Raw genomic sequence first — 17,932 nt, 5'->3', positions numbered from 1 at the left:
TCATTTGCATACGCAATGAGGATTATGCATATTCGTGCTAAGCAAGCAGCTGTTTCATTTAATGAAATTTATGTGTCATATTCACTTTTTGGAATTAAACTACCCGACCAAAATGTTTTCATGGTAGGATAAGGCCTTTTTCTGACGTATTTTGTGAAAATGAAATCAAGAAATAGTATACAGAGTGGACAAAACTAGTGAATTTTGTGTAAAGCTCTTGTCGTGAGCGGTAATTTGTTTACCGTACGGTGCGATTTTGAAGGCTTGAAACCAAGAATTCGAAGTTTTCCTGAAATTTTCAAAAGGAGGCTGTGGTGGAGAAAGGTACGAAGGCTGTGATTAGTTTTCCACTAGATTTTTCTCTCTTCCGGACTAGCCGAGTTTGCATGTCAACCTAACTCAGCACCGATGACGCTATTTCCCGCATTAATTGTACAGTATGTCCTTGCCGTATGCAATATTTCAGTGCCGGGGGGGGTGAAAGACGAACATAAAAGAATGCCTACAATAAGTTTACATTATTACATTTGTCATTGAAACTCAGGTCTATTTGCCACTGATATTGACAGGAGATGTTGAAATTCATGGTTCTCATATCCCCAGCGTTATATGTACTATAAATGCAAACCACCCGTACAATCATGTACATGTACACCTCAACGCATAATGCACGCGCTCGTGTATACGTTAGTAGAGTACATTCATCCGGGTAACAGGTCTGGCCGTTGGTCTAAGTGTGCCGTTCTCAGGAATGAATGACTTACGGCGGCTCACAACTTTCACGGCAAAAGCAAAAGCGCTATTTGTGTGTAGGGAGGAGCCATAACCACACGTCACCTCTAAGTGTTAAGTTCGGTGGAGTAGAGTTAGGCCGCCACAACGAATTTCATTTTGGGGACTGTATTCTCAAAGGAATTATTTCTAAAGCTGAGAAAATAACAATGCAAGCGGTCTGTGCAAGCAAAGTTCAAGTAATCGGTCGATATTATCCTTTTTGCTAAGGCAATCAACGATCATTTTTTACTGTTTTCACACTCGTTCCAAGTCCAACCACACAAAAAAGGGCAGCAAAAACCCGATCCTTCCCTATGTAGGAAGTGTGACGTGACAGAGGGCGCTAGTCACTGGCACGGTGCAGAGTTATAGATGGCGCCCTGCCCAGTAACAGAGGCAGATGTTAGGCACGCATAGCTGTGTGATAAGCAAGCACGGCGCATAGGCTCCGCCTTGTGCGTTGTGCGATAGGGCAGCCGAAGTCACTGCTTAGTCACGTGAGCGCGTGCGCGGGCGTGGTCAGAGCAGCGCAAAAGCTATAAAAGGCGCACGTAGGCTAGGACTAGTCGTCTTGATAAAGGGCTGATCCCGAGGTATGGGTCAAGAATCCTGTGTAAGGGTTAAAGTCACCTAGCCTAGTGTGACTGTGCCTAAGTCGGAGTGGTGTGTGTGTGTTTGAGGGGTTCGGTAGGTTGAGGGGCTGATTGGTGGTGCGTTATAGTTCCTGATAGGAGCTTGCGGTCGATGCAAGGGCGGATTGCTATCTCGTGACGTGAGTTGCGTGTAGTGCAGCCTTGACATTAAGCTCCATAGACTTGCTAAAGTCCTTGATTTGGCACTGGATGCCCACAATTAATTGTGGTGTTCGCTGCTCTGGGCGAAGTCCGGTCACATATAATTACACAGTCTCCCCGTCAATAGCGCCCTCTACTGGTGTATTGGTTGAGTGCGTTGATGAATAAAGCAGCCGCTTGTTAATTGTTGTATATAAGTCAGGTGTCCAGGCGAAGTTTATTTCAAGTCAGGTCTTGGTTACGTTATTAAGTTACGACTAATCAGATTAGCCATTATCTCAACGGAGACCAACTTTCTTGGGGGACGGTATACTTAGATCCCAACGGACTCGTCCCTAGCCGCTCAGGGACTCTCCGGCGTGCCGTCCGACACACCGCGCCTCGAGGAGGAGGGCGCCCTCGCCTTAGTCGGAGGCTACATTAGCTCCGGCTAAAGTGCTGTCTACAAAAAACTACATCTTACACAATGCAACTAATGATAGTCTATCTCAAATCAACACACACACGTATCAAAAGACGTGAGGGTGATAGACAGCGTAAGAACGCTTTCAATTACAGTAAATTAAAACATAATGACAATGTTATTACTTAACATTAGTAGTTTACGTGTTCATCCCATGCCAAAGAATTTGAGATAAAAACACCAAGAAACTTGAGCACATAAGTCCTTTCCACCTCCCTCCCTCCCTTCCTGCCTTTAAAACGCGAGGGCAAGCAGTAGGCGAAACGATGGATGGCAGCGCATTTAGTGCAAATTGCGCGGCGCAAACATGTGCTCTCAAAATACTTTCCCTTTTTACTGTGTGGTACTCCTATCTCTTTTTTTTCGAAGATTGCAACTGCACTGCTTCGATCATGCATGGGTAAGATGAAGTAAACAGAGGGTTTTGTCACAGCCGAAAAATGACTAAATTCCCCATACCGAGGGGCTGAAGTTGCCCACGCTTTTGGATTTATTGGGTGCCGTCTCGGCACCCTGCCGTTGTTTTGAATAAGATATACCCAGCAAGAAATGAGACTGAGGGGTACCCCCCAACATGTCCAATCCCTATACACATTTCAGACTATTGTTACTTAACACATCCCCCCAAGATGTCTGAAAGGAATTCCCCAGATTCCTGCGAGACAATGACCAACACAAAGCAGGGGGGGGGTTCTCTCCGTCTCATACCTTGCTGCATATGGAATAAGAGCTGTCCGTCTATGGATTTATATATCAATGTATTCGACAGTCATGCCAGCGAGGAACACCCCGCGACCACGTTTTTGTTCAATGCTTCATATCCACGCCAGGTGTCGGGATTAAGAAGTATTGCTGATTGACTATATTATGCGCATGGTGTGTAGTCAAATTGTGGGGTACTTTTCCAATTTATTTTTGTCTAACTGCACCTGTGCAAATTATCGTTGCGGACCCCTGTCTAAGGTGATGCGCACTGTATTTTTTTTTTAATTCTCATATTAACGAATGCATGCATATGAGACTGGTTGATCTGATCTTTGCATTTCTTCTGTTTCCGGGTACCACACGAAACGTCCAAATCCAGAGAACATTGTGTGTCGATTACAATGGCATATTGCCTTTTAATACGGACCGTGTTTTAATTTTAGGTGACAAAATCAAAATTAAATAACAGTTTGGATTACAAAATACAAATATCAGAAGTTACATCCTACATGCAAACGAAGCTCCAGCATTTGATATGACGTAGGAATGTAGTGTACAAACGATGGAAGTACCATTATTTTGTGGTTATTTTTTAATAAAAATGTACACCAAAGTGGAGTTTCTTTTGAAGCCTACTGTTGATAAGTTAAACCTGCAATAGAATAGACTGAACAATGTTGTTCACCACCCGTGGTAACCATAGATTTACTGTAATAAATATAAAGATTAAGCAATCTCCCATAAATACAAATATACAAACAGTGCTTAAAGTTTAATAAATAAGCGTAGATAAATACTAGAAGTGAGTGCTTTCTCAACGATAAGAGACTTGTAGATTCTAAATGCCTCTAACACAGAGTACTGATTGCTGCATGTTAGCCCCATTTCGCGCCATTTTTTACATTACATACTTCTGTATGCTACCTTCCTATAATTCTTCTTCTAACATGACAACGTTGATCAACATTAAATGAAATGTCAAACATACAGCACAAATGACTGTAGGAACTGGTTAAAACAACACATTAATAGCACATTCTTAGCAACAACATCTTTCGCATGCTGTTCGGGAAAGAAACAACATGATCGCCTGACAGTTATTCCCACTTCCAATACCACCTTGTCGCCGATAGTGACGTCACCTAGTACCGCTTGTGCACGATCACCTTGAAGGGTTTGGGGGAGCGCGCAGCCTGAATCTCAGGGTTTTGCTCAAGGAGAGGCTGGTCTTGCTGCTCGGGAACCTTGCTGAAGGTGTACCGCTGGAAGAGCCAGGAGTAGACGAGGAAGCAGATGACCTCCCCTTGGGTCTTGCCCAGGCACTGACGGTGCCCGATGTTGAAGGGAAGGTAGCTCTGGGAATGCTTGATGGAGCCATCCTCCTTCAAAAAGCGCTCTGAAAGGAAAAAAAAACCGAAAAATACTGAAACATGAGATTCAACAACTGCAAGAATGAAGCTATTTAAGAACTTTAATTTGCTGCCAACAATTACAATATATATTATTATTACAATAATGTACAACGGTCTAAACCTCATACACTTAAATTGCAGAGACACCAGGAGGCCCCTTTATCTCATGGGCTTGAGCTGTTGCATTTGAGAAAGATTCAACAAGGATCCAAACGGTAATTCCTCTTCGTATTTTAAGTTTGAAATGTCTGTATAGTTAGTTTTTACAGTGCTGAGCTAAATGTCGATTCTAAGCCCCCTGAAGCTAGCAAATACAACTGAGGACTGGGGCAGTATAGAACTGCAAATGCAAGACAAATAGCAGAAACAAAATGGACAAGCTGGAGTTGGGATGAGCGAGCAAGACAAACAGCATAAGGGCTTGAAAATAATAATATTCGAGTTCTTCTCACCTGGTTTAAACTGGAAAGGCTCCTCAAAGTTCTTTTCATCAAAATGAACGGCGTACATGTTATACATGACAGGTGTCCCTTTTGGAATTCGGTATCCACCTACATATTAGAAAAGAAACCACATCACGACGAATTAGAAAGTGCATTCGGTTTTAAAAAGATTAATGAAAGAAAATAAAACGAATGACATGTATAACTGATAAACAGCTTTGAACTTTTGTTCTTCTGAAACATTTCCTGACATCACCTTTTTATCTTTCCTCATTTCCTTGTACTTGGCCTGTCAGGAAGTGATAAAACAACACCATCGAGATCCTGTCTTTATGTTTGAAACACTTGGTTGTAAGGTCTCCGAGAAGAGTATTTTCCATCAAAGCAGGAAGTAGGGAGAAGTTAACACGATGTCATTTTGAAAGTGTCAATGATCCATTATTAACACTGTATAATACTCACGGAAGTGGACGTCACGAGTGGCAGTCCTCGGCACGCCAATGGGAGCAGCGGACGCATATCTGAGCGCCTCCATCACAAGGGCTTCCACGTACTTCAGGGCGCTACGGTCGCTCAGGGCAGGCATGCGGTCGTGGCCAACAGCGCTCTCTACGACCTCGGCGACTTTCTCTTGCAGATGTGGATTTTCCGTCATGCAAGCGAGGGCCCAGTAGCTGCTGTGTGAAGTCCCAATGCCGCCTTCATGAGTACATGCAGATGAAAACAACTCGTAATTAAAATAAACAAAAAAATCCTTCTAGTTTTGAAAAGTAAATTGAAAAGTAGCAAAGCATAAATGCCTTGATTTTTAAAGTTAAATGATGTTGAGGCGACAAAAATTTGAGACAAAGTTTCACAATCATTCGGCGTAAAATTCAGCAAACAGGTGTTTCGACAGAGTTGACTCCTGTTGTTAGTGAAAATGAGAAAAGGGTCATGAATTCGAGACACCACTTTCACTTTTTATTGAAAGGATGCACGCTCCCATGAAGCACACTGATAGGTCACTGAATGCTACTTTCAAACCAACTTAAGAAAATTAAAGTCTCCCATTGCTTCTCACACGCCCCATAGCGATATTTCTGGACTCACAAAGGCATAAATGCACCTTACAAGTAAAAAAAACTTGTAAAGCGTACTTCATTTACCGCAGTATGATGCCTGTATTTTATATATATATAGGTTTTCTGCATCTAAGCAGAACACTGAAGTGGTAATTTTTCATTACGAAAGTCAAGTTTTATCTCATGGTTTCGTTTTTGTACGTCTGAAAGGATGTCATTCAAAGAGCACCCTTCCACATTTAAAGCATTCAAATCCTACGATGATGTACCTACCTCCAACAAGGATGTTGGCGACGGTTTGTGCAATGTGAGTGTCCGAGAAGAAGTCTAGATCCGTGTCGCCGTTGTCTTTGGCTTCCTTCTGGGCTCTGATCAGCTCATCGATCATGTCTCGAGTGTTCGCTGTTGTGAAACGGAGGGTACACCAGGAGATCAGTCTAAGATTGTACCGTTCGGGTCAAAGGACCTTGAACATCAGTTTTTACCGTGGCATTTGCCAGTACAGACATTTCTCAAGATGGCTGTAAATGCCACTCTGATTTCACGGTAAGTTTAAGCTTTGAGATACCGTTGCGCTGCTGAGTAAGATGTTTACTGGTACTGGGTTACATGCACTAGTCTGTGACGAGTCAACAATCCTTCGAATTAAGAAAACACAAGTAGTATTTTTCGCAATACAGTTCCCTGCGAGCTACCGTGCGCTGGGCCGTTGAGCGGTGACTCATCTCAAACGCGGCTCTGCTTGATATATTGTAAACTTAAAAAACTAATATTACAACATTCTCCCTTTGATGTATGCATGAAAGAATGTATGTATGTTTCGGTGTTTTGACGTTTCTGCGATATTATATTTCGACGAGCACTTAGGTGCACTCACCAGGGTCATAAGTGTCCTTGTGACGCTCAACCTCAGCACCGATGAGTCCGTTGAACTCGGTGCTAACTGCCTTGATGAACTTTTTCTCTTTGTGCGAGAAATGCTTCATCCATGAGAAAGCGTCAACAGCCATCCGCTTGCCGATGACCAGCATGGCAACATCTCCCGGTATCAGGCGCATCATCTCCTCGTGGATATTGTCGTTTCTGGTCGGTGAAACACAAAAAGTGGGCCGTATATTTAGCATGCTTTAATGTCGGAATGTGGGAAAAAGCGGCTTTCCGTGATTTACACTAAAAATGGATTACTTCCTACACTTTATAATGCGCTCTTTGCATCGTAGATAAGTACTGGTGACCAAGTCGACGAACAAAGAAAAGCACAGCACTAATAAACGACATAGTACAGAAATGACAGGCTTCAGAACAGGAAAAAAAGCTCAGACATTCAAGTTGTTAACACTGGCTTTACATGTTACGGAGGTCACAAACCTGAGGCCACAGCTTTTAGATATAACTGTACTTTACAGGGGACGCAGAGAGGGCAGTGCTCTTGTAACTGCGCGAACGAACATTAGATTTTTCATAATCATCATACTGAGTACTCACTCGTATCCGAAAGACAAACGTGTAAGGACGCCCAGAATAACCAGGTCAATGATGTAAGTCGCGTTGACTTCCTGACCAAGGCGGGCGTCTAGGTACTCTTCCAGCGCGCCCAACCGCTCGTGCACAATGGACTCTAGTCTGGTTCCACTGGTGAAATCCCTAATTTAATAATTGGAAAAAAAAACGGTCTCCTCGTCAAATTGCTTTTTGGGACAAAATTTTGAATTTCAACATGGACTTAGAATACATGTTCATTCATGTACTTGTTTTTCAATTTTTGTTAAAGAAATATATTACAGATGTATTTATTTTAAGGAGTGAAGGGATTTTGATCAATGACTGTGGGTTCATGGATACTTGGTCATTGGCGTCCTACGACAATTGACAGATGCTTTCATTCGGTTGGTCTCTTACCTGAGTGACTTGGTGAAAAGTCGACGGTGATGTTTCCATTCCGGGGAATAATCGGTGAATGAGATGTCCTTAAACCCTTCAGTGAGTCTCTCGGCTGTTGGCAAGGAAATAAATCGAAGGAAAATCCGTGATTAACAGACTCTATTCACAGGGAAGTCATTTTTTGATTTCGTCGTCAAACTCTGTCCTATTACCTGTGATCTGTTACATGGGATGGCGCCAGACGATTTTGTGCTCCCTCAATTTCATTTTTTTAAACTGTGTCTTAAAACATTTTGAAGCATTTCATCACAATTTTTCAATTCTTCATCAGCATAAATGACATTAATTTATACTGAAGTTTTTGCTCAGTACTTTCAATTTTAATTCTCAGGTGCCAATACAACAATGTTCACCTCGCTCACAATTCAATGTGGGCGACTTCTGAATAGGGTCAATTCTGAAATCTTCCGATAAGCCTATTCAATTTGTCGTGACGACCCCAGCGACTGAATCTACCTCAACCTTGATCCCCAACGTTTTGACGTATCTAAGGGCTGACAACGGTCAGAAACTTATGCGCTATAAAGGACTGCGCCCAATCTTGATTCGTTGGTCATTTTCCGTACATCGAATTTGTTTGTTTGTTTTTTTTCTGAGCTCTACTCTTTAACTTCCGAAGAGTGAAAATTCTGTCCACTCGACTGTCTCAAACTGAACCTAGGGCAAAATATATTCGAGTGAGATTCAATCTATAGAATAGATTTCACTCGGGTTTATACTTGAAGCAGTTCTCATATTCAACCTAAATTCAGAGTGATTTTCACTCTAAAATGTCCTATAAACTCCAGATTCAGAAAATTTGCGACACATCTCCCCATGCCATTTAGCATGATAATCTATAAGAAAAAGGCGCAAGTTGTATGAACTTGAACAACACTACGATGGTGACTAGATATGAAAACATGTAAGAGCCCTATTTGCTTGCATATTTGGAGAGTTACAAGTATGCCAGCGGCCAGTCAGCCACACGGTATTCAGCTTGGTTTGTGACGATCGATGACAGTATATAACCTTGACCCATCTCAAATATAGTCTATGTATCTGCAACTGCTCGGCAATCAAGCCTGCCTTTGGGTTCTTTAACAGAGAAGCTGAAAATATTGTGGCTGTTGTACTACGATAACCATGGGCTTAGCGAGGGGTGGACAACGGGACTGACAAAAGTATTTAAAAAAAGAGGAGAAATAAAAAAAAAAAACTGAAGAAATGTAACAAGAAAAAGAAGAAAGGGGTGGAGAGTACAGATTTGCCTAAAAAGGCCTAAACATATAGATCCCGCTTCACTGTTAACGGTTTATCCCAAGTGCTCTGCTCCATCAGAAACTCTCCCCTGGAAAAAAAAGTCGTTTACCCTCCCCCGGAAATCAATTCTGATGACACGTTGATTAACGATGCGTTTATTTATGCAGGTGTTGAGTTTCGTTTTCTATTCTAACGTTCACAGGTGGGCTCTGCGTTTTGATACGAATAGCGACGAAGAACAGGAGTTGGATAAATTCCTGTGCTGTGATGCGTGAGAGAAGCGGGAACCACGGACTATGAGCTGCCCCCGAGTTTACACGCAAAACAGCTATGCAAATAGCCAATCATTCTGACAAGTCACGAATTCACCGTGGCAAGAAAAAGAAAGGACAAAAGCATTTGAGGTTCATCCAGTTGGATGTGTTTGTTCTTCATATAAGTATAATCGCTATATAAAACGGAAGTGTCTGGCTTCATGCGGACTCCATGATCCAGGGTTAAACGGAACTGATACCCGGAAGTAAACGTCATCAACTTCCGTGGCGAACCGGCCTAGAATCGGTATCCCTGCCCCGTACTATGGGTGCAGGTGTTTACTTGAGGGTCAGTCTGGCTTGGAGCGTTCACAGAAGAGGTCTTTGGTCTGATATCCGCTGCTATAGAAAAACTGCATTATCTGAAAGCTATCCAAACATGGCAGAACATGCGAACAGAGCGGCGTCATCTCTGTAGTACATAGTGCGTGAATAAACTGAAAATGTGACGTCACTTCCTTTTTTTTTCGAACTGAAGAGTGAGATCGTTACCGAGTGGAAAAAACACAGATTCGTTGTGGTCAAATTCTCTGCTGTGCACTGTTTCACTGAACGGGTGAGGTTTTCGCATTACACCAGGTACTGGTGTCGTCTCATACCCCAACAATTTCATTCTCATTCAAGCAGAGTCGCCTCCGTAATTGAACAAAGAGGCCAAGAATTGTGAAGGACTCTGGCATTATTAGGCTAGCTGTGTTACGTTTGGTAGGATTAACAAGACTGAGACAGAATTATTTCCAAATGCGATCCCTGTTTCTCTGCCAGGCATTGTAACAGTTAAAGAGAATCAGCCTCAGTTCAGTGGTGATTGTACAGACATGCCGACGCGAAAATCCACCTTTCTTCCTAGTCTTCAGAGAGGGCCAATGACAATCTGCTAAATGCGATTTAAGGCTTAGCACAAAGAAGAGCTGGAGAGCGATTAACGATTAGTTGATGTGCCACTGAAGATGGATAGAGCTATGGCCAAAATGTCAAGATAAAACTCCTAGTTCTCATCAGGATTAGTTTGATCTTTTTGCATGACATATCCGCATACCATTCCAAAGTTATGAAGCACTGACTTTCAAAACAACTTTGTGCCTGCTGCTGGTTGGAACCTTATGTGTTCTCCCACAGAGGATGTAATAGCAACTTCCAAACACATCAACTTTATTAAAAATACTTTCCCAACACTCACTTGAAAAGAGGGGCGGTCTCCCGGCAAACTCCTCGGCCATGTCAACGAAAGCTGACCTGATCAGTTCAGTGCTGTTCAGGACCAAAAACCACTCATCACCCAACTTCAGCGAGTACATGTCTCCATGTTTCTTAGCCAGCTCTGTGCACGCGACATACGGCTTGTCAGTGCCCGTAAGAACTGGAAAAAGAATTCAAAAGTAAGTTGAAAAAGCCTGATGTGTACACGTATCTCAAAGCACTGCACTGAACCTCACAGCTAAGGGGTTAACTGGTCTTAACAAGGGGGGAAATCTTAGTACATGTACTGAATTGGTGGTTAACTCACGCGGAATGTTCCCAAGCAGAGGTACTCGGTGGGGTCCCCCGGGGAAATTGGGCAGGCGCCGGTGGTGACGACGGTGTTGGTGCGTCATGGACACGATGGCAGCGACGAGGCAAATAGTGGCAAAGAACAGGGCCAGGGTGGTGCCCGTCACCGCCGCACCGGCAACGGCTCCACTTGAGGCTGCAGCTTCTATGATGACCATGGCTAGGATGCTGGATTGTCCTCTGGTTCTGCGTGATAAGACAGGGGTATGGCCGGTACATGTACATGTATACCTGTTCTTTAATCATGTCAACCGTTCACAACAGAACAAAGCTTACGACCTTTTCAACCTGTTGCACCGGGCGCACAATGTTTTTGTAGTGCCTCAAAGTTACAAACATGGGCTACACTCACATTCATTCGTAACACATCTACCGTCCTGAAGTTCTTGATTTCCAATAAATGAATAAATCAACCTAGATGTGCAAATGAAACACCTTTACAGACAGGTGGTTATAATCAATTCTAGTTTTATTGGCATCGGCTGTAGATTTAAATCTGAAACATTTTTGAAAGCCTTTGAAGGAAGACACATGCTGGCGCATTGGTGATTTCGCGCAAATTTGCTCTGATTCAAAAACGCACGCCGCATTTTGCAGGTCTATTTTCCAAGCAGCTGTCTATAAGAATTGGTTTTTGAACTAAGGACAGGTAATGGGGTTTAAATGTCCTCTATACGCAGAAGAACAAGTCTAATGAAAGTGTACTTGTGTGGAGGGAATTGACGAAGGGAGGCATTCGGCTTGTACCTCATCCCTACCAAATATCTGCCACGCACTGCGGATGTGTTCAGGAGAATAAGCAGGGAGAAGACACTGCCTTCAGTATTAACATTTCGAACCGCGCGGTTATCGTTGAACCGGATTTCGTTTCAACACACCTTACATTACCGCGAGTTTGGTCGAGTTATACCTGAATTTATTTTAGGGCACATTCGATATCCTCCATCTACAAGAGCAGGGAATATCGAAACCGGATTTTTGACCGAAACCGAAAGTCACCATCACATATACGATATGAAGTACCTGTAAGGTGGATCTGAAATTTAATGTAAGCTACAGTGGATCAGCTTTCGAACTCCACAGTGTACTCTCCAGTAACAAAGACACGATCCCCTTCGATCTTAAAATATATTATCCACGGACGAAATAAAACCCACAACTGCAAAAAGAAGTCGCACGCATTTGCCAGTTGATTCATCTAGGTATATATCTCAGGTCTGTATATTTCTCGAGTCGAAACAGTTTTCGATATCCAAAATGCAATCGACTTTGTTTTGTGTACTGAACAAGACTTTACACTCTCACTGAAAAACATAACAGGCCTCGGTCTACACCCTCAAGTATGACAATGTTTTCATTTTTTACAACGGTTGTCTGTTAAGACTACTTTAACAACGGGAAACCGCAGGATTGGTAATTGAAAGTGAATTTCCATCGTGGTCAGGCCACACGGTGGAAGTGTCAGTGAGCAATTTTCCAGGCAAACGGATCCAAACTGCAGTCACAACCCACATCCGAGTGCTGCATTATTTTGACCATGATGTTTGCAAGGTAAAGTCCGCATGACCCTCTATGGACGAGATGTAACCTACGAGGCCATAAGAAGTTAAGTACCTGGCTATGATCAGGAACCAGTCAAAGGTCAACTACACTTGTTAAGCGGAATTCCGGGACAGTTGGATATTTATCAACCTTGCAAGGTTGCAGCTTTTTGGACCTCTCAATAAGAGCAACAGCTGCAGCAGCAGCAGCCAAGAAGTGTCAATACAGGTGTTAGTGTAAAAAGCGCACAGGGTCAACTTTTAAAAGGTGTAAGAACTTTAATCTCCACCTTCTAACCTCTTTAGCTGTGTTAATTTGCACTGTGCATTTTATGTATGCTTCGATGTGTGCAAGTGAAATGTTTGTTAGTATTTATCATGTAATATGTGTCGCTGGCCACAACACAATCTCCTCACTTAAGAGATATAATATAGGGCCTGTTTGTGTCATGCGAATCCCAATCGCGAATAGTGATCAGTCGTTGGTTCGCGTATGGATCGTGTATGGAGCGAACCAGTGATGGTATGTATCACTGATTGCGATCCAGATTCGTGTGAAACAAACAGGCCCAAAGTTTACTTGACTTACGTGACCTATATGTGTTGCGTAGCTGAACGTGCTAATATCTTTCGGTGGTTGAGCTTCGTAAATGCAGTGTTAAAGTTCTGCCAAGCACCGTTACATGCTCAGCATGCGCATCTAAACAGTGGTTGAGAAACTACCATGCGGCTGGTGGCTCCGTAATATCGGAGCGGAAAAGAGAGCGAGAGTTGAGTTCGTCTCGCAATGCATTTATGGTCACCAAACGGTTAGATGAGATATGTACATGCCGTATGAAAAAAGCTGAGTGCATGTACCTTCAAGCAGTGTAGGCCGGACCATAGGATCGACGGCTTCAAACCAATGGTTCTACAGTACAGGCAGCTGCCCCGCCCCCCTGTAGTTCAACACACTTGTTTTGAGTGCACTTGAGTTCTCGCTGAACTTTCGAGAGTGGGCCCACAATCGAGGACAGGTCACGGCCTGGGTCATCCGAGGGGCCGGGACCGGTGAAGGCAGGATGCCAAGGACAAGTCCACAACTTCAGTCTTCCTTCCTCGCTGAGGTCGAGCGGAAACTGTAGCTGATGGAACGCGCGCTGGGCAGTTTCTTTTCACCAGCAAGACGGCACAATGCACACCCCAGCAACTACAGTGTACTGCACCGTGCCAGGTCCATAATCTGAACACGTTCCAAAGCTTAAGTTAAAAATGGAATGATTACCGCGCGCACCCTGCGGGGCTTACATTTTTTCTGCTATGAGTTCTTCCCATCTTACTTCATATAGCTCAAGTCTTGCCATGTTCACACTTTGCCTCCATAAACATCTTAAGCGATATGTATTCAATTTAGATTAGTAAACAGTCTTTATTACAAGAACTCGAACAAGTAAACAAAACTATGAAACGTTTTCAGTATCAGTTGCAATAGTCAGGCTTAAATCACTATTGCTTATGGAATTTGGGCATTCATAGTCAGCAAAAAAAATGGCTGAGGAAAACACAATGCTGCTACTGACAAAAACGACGGCGCTTTGCCCATTAAACACTGGGACTCGCTACACCCTTGCACCGATGGACATTGTGACTGGCACCGGTCAAGCACTGAAGAGTGGAGTCGCTGTAATTATATAGAGCCAGGCTCAGTGCTCTAATGAGCGTGGGAATTCGCAAACTGTTGTGTACAGAAGGTTGCTGAATGAGACAGGACGCGACTCTTTTCTGCAAACAGCCTTGAATAATACGCTCCGGGCAATTTTAGGCATTTTAAGGAGGCCAACGAGCACAATACTGAAAACAGGACTGGGGCTCGGGAACTTATAAATCGAAGCACACAAAGGCAAGGGGTAACTTTATTTTCCTACCTGTAAAAGTTAATTTCATTGTACAGTATATACCGCGTTGATTGGTGCAGATGTGTAATTGTGGACTACCAGACAGGGCATAAAAACACTGAAAAAAGTCGATCAGGACAAATAAAGAGCCACTCAGTTGCTACTTTGGGTTGAATCTTCGTTCTTCAAAACATTTTTTCCTTAAAATAATCTTGACTTATAAGACCGGAATTAATTAGAAAAGTTAGCCGGAACTATCGACACGACCCCAGTTCTAATATTCAAATTCCTGGCTACTGAGAAACAACGTTAGTTTGCTGAAATGTGAATTCCCTAACATTCCAATCAACAGGTTTTGCTGAAAGATAGAGTTAATTTTTTCTATTTAAAATGCAACTTTGGTCAGAGGTCGTCAGTGTACATTCAGCCCTGTCATGCCCGTTTTAAGATTTTCAGTACAACTGGTCGAATGATACCATCACACGATTGTTTCCCATTAAAGGATTGCGATGCTGCAGGTAAATAATACTGTTGAAAACACCGGCGGGAAGATATCCTCTATGATAAGACTAACGACCGCAATGCGTCGCTATCGCCAGAGCTGGTATTCTCAACTCCTTCATTAGGTTAACACTGACAGAAAATGATCACTTACGAATGTATCTTAAGTACTGTTGAACCAACGCAATATTTGAAGGAATGAGGAAGAGCGAGAAGTGACTTGCATAAGAAACTCTACTCGCTTAGATGACAGGTGTCAAGTAAGCATGGTCGACCCATAACATTAGGAAGCGACGTCGACGTACCCTGTACGACCCACACTAACGTTTAGAGTTGGGTTGGCTATAGAGGGGCCCTGTTTGGAGGCTCCTGCATGGTTTCCCATTAAAATACGAATATACTTACCAGTATGAGAGTAAATACGCAAACAAGTAGAAAAAGCAGTGATGTTGAAGTGCAGAAGTTTATCAACTGTCTTTGGGAAGTTCTCGCAGTTTTCACTTCGTTTGGTGGTATCAACCAATCTGAAACAACTTTCAATCGGCTGCGTGTTTTTATAAGGTTGCCGGAGGCACTACGAACGGTGACGTATGACCCCGGTGTATAAATAGAACACTCCGCTTCACTGTGCTTGGCTTCGGTGACCTCTGTACAGTGTATGTGTCGTCGCGTGCTTGATCTCTTTTAGCCAATCTCCATATGCAGGAATGCTGATTCCGGTTTCTGGGAAGAAGTGCGTCATATGACACTAATGCGCTGGTAGTGCACTAATGCGTTCCTTGGCTATGTTCACGGAAACGGATCTAAATATGAAGGTCAAAAATTCATGTTCTGAAAAGTGCCCAGCAGTTGTCTTGGCAGGAAACCGAGCGGTGGTGTGGTTAATTAATTAATGATAATCATGATGATGTCATTATTAAATCACCATATCACCCGAAGCCAGATCCGCCTTCCGGTCACCCCTTCGTTCTCCGTGTGCGGTTGATACTAGCATACCCATCAAGGCTTCTTTTATTTGTTAGTTTGTAAGAAGTTTACTTTGATCAAAAAGGGACCCGGTATGATGCGAGGTTGCCAAGGGAAAACACAGGCGGAGCACGGAGATTCACTTCACCGGCCGGACTCCCGTTTTCATAGGGTGTGGATTTTGCCACATGAGCTTCTTGGATTCTTATGTGAATACACGTGGAGAAAGGAACTATCAAATATGTCACACAGGTCATGCCTGTACTGCTTTCTGAAATTAGGGCCATTTTCAAGATATCCTGGGATTTCCCCCACAGTTTATAACAGACCGAAAGTCGGCGTGAATATTTCCGGGGACGGGATGCCTGTTTGTTCATTGAACTAATTTGATGTTAAGTGGAGGCATATCTTTATGAAATAATCAAATTTAAGAATTGAGGCTAAATCCGTAGTTTTGAGGGCGGGAGATAGAGCAGCATTTTCTTCCTGAATTTTGTCCATTCCTTTTCCGCGACTCACTCCCCGAAAGGATGGTACCGTTTTTCAATCACCTGCATAAAAAGTAGCAACATATAACGAGTTCTAAATGGTTTACTGGAAAGGATTAGAAATCTAAATATCAGGCCAACGCAGGAGGGAAAGCTGTCTAACTTGAATCATTCATCCACTGACAAACTGGATTCTCTAAAATATAGATTATCATTTACACACGTTTGACACTATTTAAAGCAAGACGAAGAGTACAGGGTGTCCACACAAAAAAAGAAAACCGAGATAAAAATTACTGTAGTAGCAAAACTACTTTATATATGGGAAAGAGAAATATACCTCTAGAAAGGGCAGAAAACCTCTTTGCAATGGTATACAGCTTGTGATGTTATTGACACAGATGAGTGAACAAACTGGACCGGTGTTAAGGGTACTGGAATCGGCACTCTGACAAATTTGCATATGTGATTAACAAGGGTGGACCATGCAAGGGAGGGAGGGTTTAGGCCTGATACGATGTCGCCACGGATTCTGCTTTTTGGATCCGGATCACAAAATCACCTAGGAAGTCCCAAACACCGGGAAGATGACACTGTAAAGTCAATAATAGATGGTAGAACTTAATAAAATTCTTGTGGGACCAAAGGACACTGGTTACAAGTTCGCGTAAATTTGGAGCACAAAGGACAATGGACACAAGTCCGTGTAAAATTAAAACCTTTGACAATCTTAAATTGTGTATCCAAGGATTGTCAGAACTAATTGTCGTTTTTAGCTTGTGTATTTTCCGTGTAGTGTTTTGTCTGAGGTAAAAAAAAATTGAATTACACTGAGTCTGACACAACAGGAAAACTCCATCATCATGCACTATCTTGGATGATCGCGACAGTAATGTGTCGGAGTAGTTTACAGTTATATTTCCAGAAAATACTTAACCCGGATCCGTATTTCCAGTTTCACAGTAATGTAAATAGATTCTTCCTCTCAACAAGTTTCAATTAATAACCAAGTTCCTTGTTGCATGGGATGTGGTATTGCATCATAGTACAGTAGGCTGCTAATCGTGACAAATCCGATGTCGGCTCAGTCGCGTGTCGAAGTTGGTCACGCAAGACGCGTTACCGCAGTGGCCACTCAAGCCATGCACGGGCGCTTCATGGATTACTGAAGATTATAGTGTCGTTGTGTGAAATTCAGTAAAGACCTTTTTCAAGCTGGATGGGAATTTTATAGAAAACACTTATTAAATAATATGGCAATGATCAAAGTACGTTTCAGTTCACTGCCCTTGTGTTTAAAATATTTACAACATTTGTTATCAGGTCGGGGACCAAACCACAATCTTGCGACGTTCCTAGTTTCTGCTTATTTCGCTAATTCAAGCGGCAATGACGTCATTTTCATCAGGTCACGCGATAAATATGTAATTTTCCCGCGTGATTCTGGGAAAATAACGAGATTCGGCAAAACTTTATTTTTTTCGTGTAAACGTTTTCATCGGCAGAGTTGGACTCGCCTGCCCACCGAATTCGACACATCCAGTGCAAGATTTGACCGAAAAATCTCCTCGATCCGCTTTTATAGATACCAAATGAAAGGAAAGTTTCATAAATTTTGGATAGCATGTTTCCTGTAAAGTTGATCGATCAGAGGAATTTGTTTTGAAGTTCCTCGCCGATAAAGAGATCGATGTTATCTGCGAACCGTGATCTAAAAAATAGTTCAAAAATTACGTCATCGTTGCACAAACGAGCGGCGTATACATAGTCTGGCATGGTCGCTAGTTTGTGGTTTGGTCCCCGACCTGGTTATTGGTGGTTCACCTACAAACTTTCTGTTCCCTTTTTTACCCTCTGCA

At 42.8% G+C, this 17,932-nt stretch overlaps 1 protein-coding gene across 1 annotated transcript; it reads right to left on the bottom strand.

Annotated features, from left to right (window-relative positions):
- Positions 1-3,121: 3,121 nt before the first annotated feature.
- Positions 3,122-15,184, bottom strand: LOC110986498 (steroid 17-alpha-hydroxylase/17,20 lyase-like). The gene is made up of 10 exons (XM_022248399.2): positions 15,025-15,184; positions 10,660-10,889; positions 10,333-10,512; positions 7,555-7,648; positions 7,141-7,299; positions 6,533-6,738; positions 5,929-6,057; positions 5,054-5,290; positions 4,601-4,699; positions 3,122-4,132 (listed from the first exon to the last, which is right to left on the bottom strand). Exons 2-10 carry the CDS (start codon positions 10,859-10,861, stop codon positions 3,879-3,881), a joined length of 1,560 nt encoding a protein of 519 aa, XP_022104091.2. The 5' UTR covers positions 10,862-10,889; positions 15,025-15,184; the 3' UTR covers positions 3,122-3,878.
- Between the last annotated feature and the right edge of the window lie 2,748 nt (positions 15,185-17,932).

Source organism: Acanthaster planci, linkage group LG10 (assembly GCF_054643075.1).
Source record: "Acanthaster planci isolate LZ-2023a linkage group LG10, COTS_SCS, whole genome shotgun sequence".
In the NCBI taxonomy this organism is placed as follows: domain Eukaryota; kingdom Metazoa; phylum Echinodermata; class Asteroidea; order Valvatida; family Acanthasteridae; genus Acanthaster; species Acanthaster planci.
This window is presented reverse-complemented; position numbering and strand designations above follow the sequence as displayed.